General features: G+C 42.4%; 1 protein-coding gene across 1 annotated transcript in view; it reads right to left on the bottom strand.

The window, feature by feature from the left end:
• Positions 1 to 245: 245 nt before the first annotated feature.
• Positions 246 to 13490, bottom strand: part of LOC119721774 (RNA polymerase-associated protein CTR9 homolog) — a 28661-nt gene continuing 15416 nt past the window's right edge. The window contains exons 14-22 of the mRNA XM_038191736.1: positions 11944 to 12087; positions 11064 to 11156; positions 9715 to 9831; positions 7990 to 8207; positions 7055 to 7190; positions 5701 to 5844; positions 4567 to 4706; positions 2792 to 2989; positions 246 to 1965 (exon numbers count right to left, since the gene is read on the bottom strand). Coding sequence (XP_038047664.1) covers positions 1110 to 1965; positions 2792 to 2989; positions 4567 to 4706; positions 5701 to 5844; positions 7055 to 7190; positions 7990 to 8207; positions 9715 to 9831; positions 11064 to 11156; positions 11944 to 12087 — 2046 coding nt within the window. The 3' untranslated portion in view covers positions 246 to 1109. The remainder of the gene's footprint in view (positions 1966 to 2791; positions 2990 to 4566; positions 4707 to 5700; positions 5845 to 7054; positions 7191 to 7989; positions 8208 to 9714; positions 9832 to 11063; positions 11157 to 11943; positions 12088 to 13490) is intronic.

Below are 13490 nucleotides of genomic sequence, written 5' to 3'. Positions count from 1 at the left end.
TCCGTTCAACAAGGTCGTATCTCGACGTCCATTGACTTTGTGTGTTACATCCGGGTTATTTTAAGTGAGATACGACCTTTTGACATTCTGAAACTCACATTTTGCATACGGCCCATTTTAGGAGATACGACCTTGTTGCACGGACACGACGATAAGATACAACTCAGTGTGAGAGGCAGTTACCTAAATTAACTCTTTGACGACAGAATGGATTGCCTTCATTAGAGGGAATTATTCAACAATGCACGTTGATCCTCAATCAGATATATCCACTGGCCTCTATACTAGCTGGACTGGCCGACAATGCCCAAGCACTGAAGCTGCCGCTATCTTGGGTCACGCACGCGCAGCAAACCACAATTTTTTTGTTTTTAACAGATAGTTCAGGCAGCAAAAATAAAAATTGTAACCTCTGACAGGATTTTGAGATTTAAGCAACCCTATTCCTGGGACTGGCCAAAATCCAAAGATTCATTTATCATTAGCGGAGTTGTTTTTTAGTGTGGAAATAAACCAACAACTGCTGGAAGATATTTATGTATATCTGGGGAAGACATTTGAGGGATCCAACATGGCGGATCAGTTGCTTCAAGGCGCATTAGCCAATTAGCATGTGACAGCAAGTCCAGTGGATATATCGGCTCACTGTTCAATGAAAGCTTAATGTAAAAACAGAGAATTCAATAAGCTTTTTTTTTAACCAAACGTAAAAAAAATCCAATGACACATGAATTTACAAAAGTGCAAAGACGACTTCTGTGGAGAAATGTTTCTTTGTTTTAGTTTGAAAAAAAACAAAACACATTTTTACAGCTTCTGAAACATTCACTGATCTTTCTTGCACGTTCAGGGGAATAATTGCCTACTGTATTCTGAGGCCCTAGATAACAAAAATATTCAGAACATTAGGGAAATATTTAAACTTTAAAAGAGAATTGTATTTTAAAAGTGGTATTTAAACGCACAAATGTCTTTAAAAAAAAATGTCTTTCACTATGTAAACATGACCAAAGATTGTCTTTTGTGGTGTTGATGTCAAATAAATAGTGATGTTTTGTTGATGCTTAAGAGTACAGATGTTCAAATTTGGCTGATTTTAATGGGGGTTTCTAGTCGCTTTCATCATCACTCACTCCACCCTCTTTCTCTGAGGCCCCTCCTCCTGACTCTGCCTCCTCCCCGGCTGACTCCGCCTCTTCACCTGACCCCGCCTCTTCACCACCAGACCCCTCCCCTTCCCCGCCAGACTCTGCCACCTCACTTCCTGACTGCGCATCTTCTGAACCTCTGTCTCCTTCCAAATCTGACTCCTCCCCTTCACCACCAGAGCCAGCTTCTTCACCACCAGACTCTCCCCCTTCACCACCAGACTCTGCCCCTTCACCACCAGACTCCGCCCCTTCACCACCAGACTCCGCCCCTTCACCACCAGACTCTGCCTCTTCACCACCAGACTCCGCCCCTTCACCACCAGACTCTGCCTCTTCACCACCAGACTGCCCCCCTTCATCACCAGACTGCCCCCCTTCATCACCAGACTCCACCCTTTCACCACCGGACTCCGCCCCTTCGCTGCCTGACTCCGCCCCTTCACCGCCAGACTCCGCCCTTTCGCTGCCTGACTCCGCCCTTTCACCACCTGATTCTGCTCCTTCCTCTCCCGAGCCCGCCTCTTCGTTCTCGGACTCAGACTTCTGGCCCTCGCTACCAGACTTCTGATGCTCGCTACCTGACCCTTTTCCTTCAGACTCCTCATCGCTATCCGACTGGAGCGCTTTGCGTTTCCTGGGCCTCCGCTCGGCCTCGGACTCCGATTCAGATGCTTGATCATTCGCCTCAGCCTCGGAGCCCTGTCGGTCGGATCGATTGTCGTCTGAGTCCGAATCCGAGTCGGAGTCGATGCGACGGATGCGACTGCGGCTTTTGAAAGGAGCAGGTTTGCTTTTTCTAGGTTCCTCCTTGTCACTGTAGAAAGCATACAACATAGACAATGTAAATACTTCTGTCAGAGGAACCAAAATGATACCAGAATTTTGGCTTGTGCAAATCTGTACATCCGATAACTAAGGATTCTGTGCTTAAATAAAAAAAAACATGTTTAGCGTCCCCGTCCACTTGCTTTTTAGAGACCGCCTTTTTTTTTTTTTTTTTAAACTGTTTCAAATGATACATTTGAAACAGTGACATCATTTTGGCCTCTTTGTCTGTTGCATCTAGCCCATATAAAGCTGGTATGTCATTTCCTGAGTCCAATGGCGGCCATTTAAAAAACAATTTGTCGGCCATCTTGAAAAATAGCCCGGTCGTGTGGCCATTTTGGAGGGGGGAAAAAAGGGCCTCTCGTTTCCTGCTAGCGCAGTTAGTACAAAATGGTGACCGTAAGCACGGAATTCTGTGGTAAGCACAGCCATGAAATTGGGCCGTAATTTGTAATTGACTTGTGATTCAACTTGTGATTCGACTTCTGACTGAATAACGATTGACTTGATTAAAAGTTGCCTTTCTTATTGGATTTTGTCCTTCGCCGACGTATGTTATAAAAACTGTATACTCAGTGTTGTCGGCGGGCTCGCGAAAAAAATATTCACAATCTCACTTCGGTGGGACTTGAACCCAGGACCTTCTGCTAGCTAGTGATACTCTCACCGAAGTCAGCTTGTGAATTTTTTCGCAAGCCCTCGGACAACACCGAGTATACTGTGTTTATCAAAAATACATCGGCGAAGGGCCAAAAAAACAATGTAAAATTCACATCTCTTCCGCAAATTCCATGTTTCACAACTTGACATACCTGGCGTCGTCGATGCGCAGTCTCTCTCCGTCTGAGTCCGACTCGCTGGACGAGACGATGGCCTTGGATTTGAACTTGCCCGGTTTCTCCTCAATCTTGGCTTCGCTGTAGAAGTGTCGTCGCTTCTTGGGGCCGCCCTCGTCTTGCTTGCGCTCCCTGCGCTTGCGGGGTGCCTCCCCTTCGCCCTTCTTGCGAGATCTGGTTTTGTAGGATCACAAAAAAAAAACACCGGTCAGAATTACAAAAGAATGCAAAATTAAACATGCGGTAAGGGAGGAATGCAAAATTGCAAAATTAAACAAGGGGTAACTGGAGGTTTTACCCTGAGGTACCCCACAAAAAACCATTAAACCTCATAAAACCTCCAGGTTAACCTTGAGTTACCGCCTGTTGAATTTTGCATTCTGCCCTAACTCAGTGTTTTACCCCAAGGTACCTAGTAAAACCCTGTTAAACCTTGTTAAGCCTCGAGGTAAACCTCAAGTTACTGCCCGTTTAACCCTTTCCTTACCATGGGCGACTTTTGTCGACCAGGAAACCACACACAGAACACCCTCAACACAGATTGTTTACTACTTTTCAGAAAGGCATGGCATGTTGATATGTTTGGCTGCCCATACATCAACCATATACCAGCTGAAAGAGTGTTTTCAGATCGTTCTAATGGTGTAGTTTATTTATAGTTTTACCATTACAAAAAAATGAAAAAAATGCTTCAGAAGTATCCACGCACAATTTGAGGTATGGAGCATTTGGTCATGTGGTGAGATGGCTTGCAGTTTGATAAATGGGACCATTTGGACAAAAAGGCATAACATTCTTATATTTGCACGTATGGACTTCATATTTACATCACATAAAAGAGAAAAAGAGTAAAGTTCAAGGAACAAACTTTACACACAACACCTATGATTTTAATCACTCCTTGGCAGTGAAAATCTGGGTTGAAAAAATGAGTTCTCGACTTGTGGTCATTTTTTTCACGCTCTAGTGATTTCCGCATGACTGAGCAAACAATTTGGTCCTGGGGAGAACAAGTCAATAAACAATGTGGTAATGAAAGGGTCAACTTTGGATTCTTCCGTAACTCAGGGTTTAACCCTAAGGTACATAGTAAAACCCTGGAAAACCTCATAAAACCTCCAGGTAAACCTTGAGTTACCACCTGTTTAATTTTGCATTCTCCCCTAACTCAGAGTTTAACCCAAAGGTACCCAGTAATACCCTTGAAAACCTTGTGAAAACTTGAAGTAAACCTCAAATTATGGCCTGTTTAAGTTCAAATTTTCCCCTTAAAACAATTGACCATTCCAAATCTTGCTATAAACCACCCCCATCTTCGGTTTGTGAGCAATTCTCCAAGTGCTCATGACCAAGTTTGACCAAACTACTGTGGTCAGGCTTCTCACTATAAAAGGTCGGGCAGGACTGTACACAAAAAAACCTGATGGTACTATTAACACCCTGTGAAATTATTCCGTCGTTTAGAAAAAAACAAGAAATGTAGGTGATTTCCAATGATCACTCAACTGATTTTTGGATTGGCATTGATGAAATCATATTTAGTGATCAAAATGTTCTGCATGGTTTCTCACTGTTGTCTCCAAAAGTGTAATATCCACTGAGCTGAAACTTCAAAAGGTTTGGCTTTGAACATTCTTCTATGGATTTTCAGTGGTGTTATTATTGGAAACGAACAAGATGCATGAAAAGCAAAAGATCCTGCATGGCTTTATTAAAAACAAGAGAGTTTTGTTGGCTACTCCTTGACTGACCTTCGTCTCTTGGCTTTCGGTCTGCCCTCGCTATCGCCTTCCTCGTCGCTGCGTTGCTTCCTGCGTTTCTTCTTGGGTTTGCCTTCTCCTGTTTCCATCTCGCTGTCGCTGCCCTCGCTGGAAACCTCTGCTCGCGTTTTCTGGGTTGAAGGGAAACAAAAGAGACAACCAAATAAAAGTCAGAAATGGAATTTTTTGGTTTTAATAAGTGTTGTCGAGGTACTTACGACGGATTCAGGGATGTAGTCGAGTCCACTACAAGTCCATCACAAGTCCATCACAAGTCCTCCAGTCCCAATTCAAAACACAAAGCATTCAAATGAGCTTTGACAAAGGCATTCCTTTGTAATAGCTCATCCACTGTTTCTTGTAACTGGACTTGTGAATGGACTTATGATTTACTCATGACTGGACTTGTGATTTACTCATGACTGGACTTGCGATTTACTTGTGACTGGACTTGCGATTTACTTGTGACTGGACTTGCGATTTACTTGTGACTGGACTTGTGACTGGGCTTGAGATTTACTTGAGACTGGACTTGTGATTTACTTCTGACTAGGCTTGTGATTTACTTGTGACTGGACTTGTGACTGGGCTTGAGATTTAGTTGAGACTGGACTTGTGATTTACTTCTGACTAGGCTTGTGATTTACTTGTGACTGGACTGTGATTTACATGTGACTGGACTTATGATTTACTTGTGACTGGACTTGTGATTTACTTGTGACTGGGGCTTGAGATTTACTTGAGACTGGACTTGTGATTTACTTCTGACTAGGCTTGTGATTTACTTGTGACTGGACTTGTGATTTACTTGTGACTATACTTGTGATGGACTAGACTACATCCCTGTAAATCACAAATCCACTCACCTTTCCACTCACAATTAAAACAGGGGATACACAATGACAAAGGAACGTCTTTGTCAAAAGATCATTATGAATAGCTTATGAGTTGACTTGGGACTGGACGTCAAGTACCTGGACTACAGTACCGCTTTTCAAACAAAGGTGTGCCATCGGACTGAGATCACTGGATCATTCACAGCAAAAAATCAGGTCAATGTTTCAATCAGAAAATGTTACCAACCAAACTTAGCTGAATTGGTGAGGGTTTCCTATTATGACTAACCTTTCTTCGGCCACCGCCACCAGATTTTCGGGAGGGTTCCGGCTCATTGCTGACCACCAAGATGCTCTTGGTCTTCTCAATGAACTGAGCCCGCTTCTCCATCAGTGCTTTGCTGCGCTCCTCCACCGCCTGTTGCTTAGCGAGCTGAATATAAAGAGTAGCGAGAGGAACAAGTTTTAGGATGCAATTTTGGGATGGTCACGACGATACTGATCTCTATCGCAGTAAAGAACCTTGCCTAGGGACACCTGGACACCACAAAGCCCTAACCACACTGTGCCTCTAGCCGTTTCTGCACTTACTTCCACCCAGGCTATGTTCTATTTGTAAAACTGCACTACACTTAACTCCTTGTTCGATGACAGCAAATTGCAGTAAAGACCCTTGCTCAGGAACATAATGGAATTACTGAATGAAACAGTGATGAAACGTCTGTGATGTGTGCATGCATGTCCAAGAAGGGAATGAGATATGTCCCAACGTTGGTAACATGTACTTCAGATTCGAACACCCCATTGACAGCAAATTGCAGTAAAAAAAACCTTGCTAATGGACATAATGGCATTACTGAATGAAAAAACCATGGCAAAGTACCTGTTCCTCTAGTTGTTTCTGACAGCAAATTGCAGTAAAGAACCTTGCTAAGGGACATAATGACATTAATGAATGAAACAACCATGGCAAAGTACCTGTTCCTCTAGTTGTTTCTGACAACAAATTGCAATAAAGTACCTTGCTAAGGGACATAATGACATTACTGAATGAAACAACCATGGCAAAGTACCTGTTCCTCTAGTTGTTTCTGACAACAAATTGCAATAAAGTACCTTGCTAAGGGACATAATGACATTACTGAATGAAACAACCACGGCAAAGTACCTGTTCCTCTAGTTGTTTCTGACAGCAAATTGCAGTAAAGAACCTTGCCAATGGACATAATGGCATTACTGAATGAAACAACCATGGCAAAGTACCTATTCCTCTAGTTGTTTCTGACAGCAAATTGCAGTAAAAAACCTTGCCAATGGGCATAATGGCATTACTGAATGAAAAAACCATGGCAAAGTACCTATTCCTCTAGTTGTTTCTGACAGCAAATTGCAGTAAAGAACCTTGCTAAGGGACATAATAGCATTACTGAATGAAACAACCATGGACAAGTACCTGTTCCTCTAGTTGTTTCTGACAGCAAATTGCAGTAAAGAACCTTGCTCAGGGACATAATGTCATTACTGAATGAAACAACTATGGCAAAGTATCGATTCTTCTAGTTGTTTCTGACAGCAAATTGCAGTAAAGAACCTTGCCAATGGACAAAATGACATTACTGAATGAAACAACCCTGGACAATTACCTGTTCGTCAAGTTGTTTCTGCCGAAGTGTGTCTCTCTCTTGGTCTTGGCGTTGTCTTAGCATTCGTTCCTCTTCGTCCTGTCTCCGCGCTCTGGCCACGTGGTACTGAGCCTGGCTCAGCAAGTCAGAGCATTGCCTACAAAACAATAAAAGCCAAAGAGATGATGGCGTCTGGTTTAAGGGCCTGTGCCACAGAATTGCTTGTTTTAGGAGTCAACTCAACAACAGTCCTGGAAAAGTATTTGAGGCCATCAAACACTGGTGACTGGTGGGCTGGAGTGTTGCATTACATTATGGAAAGCTCAGTTGTCGGTTGGTGGTTTTGAAATGTTTTGAAAAATAAGTAGTCTATAGTATTCTCCTCCAGCTCTTAAAATCTGCATATGATTGACAATTTCAAAATAGGGAATTCTTCCTTTTTTGGGGGGGAGGGGCTGTGGGGTTTAACAGAAAATAAGATCAGCATGATGTACAAGATGTACAAAAGGTACACAAGTGATGCAACATATCAAAACTTAAGCTGCCCGGGAAAAGTAGGAAAGCATTGAGTTTGGTATCATTTTAAGCTGATGACGTGGAGTGTCATGGCCTGGCGGTTAAGAGCACCAGACTCATGCTCTGGTGTTTCAGAGGCAACGGTGACGTGAGTTCAAGCCCGGGCCTGGACACTTGTGCCTTTAAGCATGGCACTTAACCATTATTGCTTCGTCCTTCGGATGGGACGTTAAGCCGGAGGTCCCATGTGTTGTATAAGGCCTAACGCATGTAAAAGAACCCAGTAACACTTATCACTAAGAGAAGGGGTTTGCTCCCTTGAGGAAGTCCTTAGGAGAAGAACCAACCAAGTAGCAAGTACGTACTCTACCCAAATATGCATTGATCTAAAAGCGTGATACATTCAACAATTTAAATCACAGTTTTCGCCTTTGGCTCACCTAGCCTCAGCTACGGCCTGGGCCAGATCGAATCGCATCCTGTCTCCATGCTTGCTGAGGTAAGTGAAGTACCGCTGCGCCGTCTCCAGCTCCGAGACGGCGCTCAAGACTGTCTTGAGATTGCTCTTCTCATCTTTCAGCACCGCCATGGCGATACGCTGCAGCACGAGGGCGATGTTGTACAGGATCAACGAGTCATGGGGCGCCACTCGTCGAGCCTGTGAAATTAAGAGGGGAAAACATGAAAATGAATGAAACTGCTACAAAACTGCTTTTATACTGACTGGGGAGTCAGGTTGGTGTAGCGGTACTTTCCTCGCCTTCCACCGCTGTGACCCGGGTTCGAATCCCGCCTGGGCCAATATGTGGATTGGGTTTTCAGTCCCGGCCTGATTCCGTGGGTTTTCCCCAGAATGCTCTTCTGGGCTTTTCCTCCCACCTCTAAAAACTGTAATTTCTACTCATTGTCTCCTTTCTACAGGTTTCTTCAGGCTTTCGGGCTACAGTGCTTAGGGCACTTTTGAGGGATCCTTGGTTTCATTACCAGACTGAAGAAATAAAGATTCACCTGAAATGTCCAATCAACAAAATAAGCTGGCCTAGTGTTTCTATACTTGGGCAGGATCTTTTTCATCGGCAAAAGATCCTGTTTAGGATCGAACGTTAGAGAAAAAAATATATATCTTGGGGGAAAAATATAGACACTTTATTACTGTCGACATCGGTTGGTCTATTCTCCAGTAAAACCAGGATCAAATCCCACCCAGCTGACATTTCAATTGGGTTTTCAGTCTCTGCCTAAAGTTTATGGGGTTTTTCCCTCAGAATGTTCATCCGGGTGTTTTTATTTTCCTTTAAAATGTCTACAACTGAACATTTCTCAATTGTCTGTTCAGGTTTCTTCAGGTGTGCAAGACTTGGGCACTTTTTAGGAATCCTCGGTTTCTTTACCATGAAAAAAAAAAAATCGAGAAAAATATCAAGCAGGTATAAAGTTGTCGAAAAAAAATGTGTGTCATGGAGGCTCTCAAATCATGCATGTAAAATGACTGTCCACAAAAAAATTGGTATTTGATAAACAATAAACCACACAACTTTAATAATATAAATAAAAATTACATCACCTACACATTCAGCTCCTGTTTTTCAAATACTCTATTTGGTAAAATTCTAATCGGATATTCGGAGGATGATCGGAAATATTCGGGTATTTTCGAATATTCGGCACAACCCTAATTTGTGTACTTTCTATCAGTTTTGAATTGATACTCCAGGTCATTTTCTTGGTGCAGTAATTTGGTTTTAGACGATTCTTTTCCATTACTATTTATAAGATGGAATTATTTTTGCGTTAGGGTGATGTAAATCAATATTAGGTTTTTTGCCCTTCACTGACGTATAAACACTGTATACTCAGTGTGTTACCTCCCGAGTGAAAGTTGGAAAAAATCACTCGGGTGGGACTCGAACCCACGACCTACTGGTTTCTAGTGCAGATGTCTTACCACTCGACCACCGAGCTAACGGGATTGATAAGCTGGTTCAAATCTGATGTACTTAGCAGCGGGTACTGCATTTAACTATTCAAAAGATGTTTTTTTTTTCCCATTAGCAAAATTTCTCTGACTTTTCCTAATCTCTAGAACTGGTTCTAGGCCTTCCCGTACTTTCATGATTTTTTTCAGGCCATGCAAGAATTTGGGATACGAGTTTTGTTTCCTTTACCTTGAGCAGACACTGCTTGCATTCCTTGAGTTTACCGGCCTTGAGGTAGGCCCTGGCTAGGTAGGTCAGCACCTCCGTGTTGTGATGCTTGAAAAACTTCTTGATGCAGTTCTCGTACTGTGATTTCAATAATACAAAAAAAGGAGAATCAATTAATTTTCCCGTCATTTTCATCAATTGTGACCCAACCCAACAAAATGAGTCACAAGACCAAGAGCTACTTTTCAGTGTTATGCCTTTGAATGTTATACAATGATAAACATGATACCTGTATATACATTAAGACGAGGCTTTGCCTTGGCCACTTTGCTGGGTATGCGGCGAAATGCGGGCAATCGACTCATGAACGATCAACTCATGAACACTCATTCGTACTACACAATTATGTCTGTGGATAAGGCATTGTGTTTCCCTTTGTTCCTATAGCATACCACTATCCCATAGACTACAGGGTGAGTCAGAATTATCTGGAACCAAGTTGACCATTTTTTTGTATGGCTAATAGAGTATATTGAGAAAAAAAATTTCAACTAAGTGGCTGAAAGTTGAGTCAAACCATAAAACATAGATAAAATATTCACTAGCTTTTAGTCAAAACTAAACCTTACATACAGAATTATCGTACAAGGAAAACAAAAGGTCTCTAGGGAGCCCAGCTCCAGTAGTATTACCAATGAATCGAACATATGTCAGTTAGTTTGTGTACATGTACAGGCATATCTCCAGAGACGTCGGCCTTCTCTCTCCACAGACCACCTTTCAAGTTTGGTTGAGATTGATGACTGAACTTTTATGAACTGCCACACACACACCCACCCAAGTGTGTATTTTCCTGCATCTCGGGGACCCCCTATTGTCCCTCTTTTGTTTGTACTTTTTAGTACAAACAAAACTGCATCTTTCACATTACTGGAAGAAATTTGAGCGTTTGCTTTGGAAATACTTTGAACTTATTTTGAATGCACGCTGCATATATAAGGCCAAACAGGTGCGCACGCATTACACAACCAGTACGAATTGGCCTAGATGTTGTTCCGACGGTTCGTGGGTGATATTGGTTGGTCATGATAGTGCTCTCTCGCGCCGATGGGTTATCCCTGCAGAGGGTTATCGCGTATCAAACCATAACAACGTCTAGCCCCTAGACTAGCCACAACCACAAAAATGTCTTCTAATTTTGTTCGGCGAATTCCAGTATAGGTGCTTACATTGAAAGAAGAACAATTCCAGAACTATCAACAAGTAATAATCAAATTTGAATTCATGAGATGTGACGATGCCCTTTTTCGTTGATCTCAATAAGTGCTTGCCGCAATCCGTTCTATATTTTAAACATGACTGCATCTTACCATTTGGATGGCACTGATGTACTGCCTCTGTTCTACGTAGATGTGGGCCAGGTTCAGCCACACGTCACACATGTCTGCTGTGGCTTCACGAACCTGCATTAAACAAAAAACAAATCACGTTCTGTTCATTATGCAAACAAAAATCCACAAGCAATAGACACAGGATCATTCCTGCAGAGTAATCCAACGCCCAAACGTAGAAGCACTCATGTGCAAGTGGTAAGTGTGCACTCGGAGCTCTTTTGACCAATAGGGGTTTTAAAGGCATATAGGATCATTTGCATTTATCCCTAAAGTAACTTACCAAATGATTTTCAAAAAGGATTATCAAAATTTGGATTGAAGATCGTACTGGCACTGAACACCCTGTGAAACGATTTCGTCTGGCTTGCTGTCACTTAGAAGAATCAAGAAATGTAGGTGACTTCCAAGGATCAGTCAGTTGACTGATCATTGGAATTCAAGAGTGATATTAACAAAATTGTGTTTCGTGATCAAAAGTTGCGCATGTTTTTCACTGTTTTCTCAAAAAGGGTAATATCCACTGAGCTGAAACTTCAACAGGTTAGGTTTTGAGCTTTTTCTTTGGATTCTGAGTGGTAATATTATTATTGGGAACGGAAAATATGCATGAATAGCAAACGATCCTATAATGCCCTTAAAATTAAACATGCACTACAAAGAACATATCCGTTATGCGTGGCACCACATCGCCATACTTGTCTCAGCCAAGCCTGCACCCAAGGGCGTAAATCCTGGGGATTGGGCGTATACAGGGGCAACCAAGGTGAAGCCAGTCTAGCCCCATGGTTAGCTCTCATAAAAAGGTACAATACAGCGCCCTCAATTTTGTCGCGCGGAAGCTATAACACCAACCCACCTGCGAGAAGACGTCCCTGGACTCCCTGATGTAGCCCTTCATGGCCAAGATGGCCCCGATGCCGTTGGCTGCGTACAGGTTGCGACCGTCGTTGCGCAGGACCTGCTTGTACATGGCCAGGGCCCGGTCCTGGTGACGCTTTTCCTGATAAAAGAATATGACAAAATAAAATTTGGATACAAAGCCCCTAATGGGAGCTCCAATGGGGAAGACACAACATGTGCGCACACTGATTTGGAAACGTAAAGGATCCCTTCATGAACCCAACTGCATCCCTTCATAAAAGCAGCTTTATCTTTCCATATACCCACCAACACCCCTCACACACCCAGTTGTACCCCTCCATGCACATGGCTGCACCCTCCATATACTCCCACTGCCCAGTAACAGCAAGGAGTAGGAGTCATACCCCTCCATACACCCAGCTGTACCATAGCTGCCAACTTTTCAAAATCCCAATTAGTAATCAACCCGCGCGGTCATTTTCAACTGCTCGTTTTATCAAAAGCTTTACCAACATCGAGTACAGGTACATGGTTTACATGTACACATACATGTGCATACCCTTCTTGTTGTGAATAATAATGTACTGTAGGCCAAAAGATAATAAAAATAAAAAAAATATAAAAAATAAATAATTTTTTTTTGATTTTTTTATTTTTTATTAATTTTGTTTTAATGTCTGTATTTGTTTGTTGAAGTCAAATAAATAATAACAATAATAACGTGCGCATATTTTTTTTTGAGATGCATGCTATCGATGTGGAGTTTTGAGTTCGTATCATGTTTTTACACACAATGATTTAGGGCCACCGTCATGACCGTATGCAATAGAAATATCCCGCAAACATACTTTGCTAACGCATGCTGATTTATCTTTTCTGGGCGTTGTGACAAACTCAAACTCTATTACCAATTATTCCAACCATACTCTTAGTAAATTCCATGATTAAAATCTCGCACTGATGGGTCTCATCCCGGCAATAAGCGACCAAATGTGCTCACGATCGTCACTGAAAAGTACTCACGTACAGTACACACAACCACACATCCACGAGATGCACAAATGACACACCATTGAAAAATATTTTTAGTCTGGTCCTCAAGTACTCCACTGCGCACACTGCATTGATGTCTATCAGGTGCTTGACTGCATTCTTATTAGACTTGTCACCAGTCCATCCATTATCGCGACATTTCGCCAGAAGTTTCTGGTCAAAAACGATACTTTACAAGTATTTTCTTTTTGTTAGGTAGAAAATGGGAAATTCGTAATGTTATAGTAGCAAATCGTATTTTCATAATTTAACAAACAATTCGTAATAATTACGAAAAATTTGTAATAGTTGGCAGCTATGCTGTACCCCTCCTTGCACCCAGTTGCACCCCCTGATATACCCACCAAAACCCCTATCATACACCCAGTTATACCCTACCACCCACCTTGTCTTTATATCCCAAGTGGCAAAAGCAAGAGGTAGGAGTCCAACCCCTAAATGTACCAACCTGCACCCCTCCATATACCCACCTGCACCCCTCCATATACC

This window comes from Patiria miniata, unplaced genomic scaffold, assembly GCF_015706575.1.
Source record: "Patiria miniata isolate m_02_andy unplaced genomic scaffold, ASM1570657v1 HiC_scaffold_1, whole genome shotgun sequence".
In the NCBI taxonomy this organism is placed as follows: Eukaryota; Metazoa; Echinodermata; class Asteroidea; order Valvatida; family Asterinidae; genus Patiria; species Patiria miniata.
This window is presented reverse-complemented; position numbering and strand designations above follow the sequence as displayed.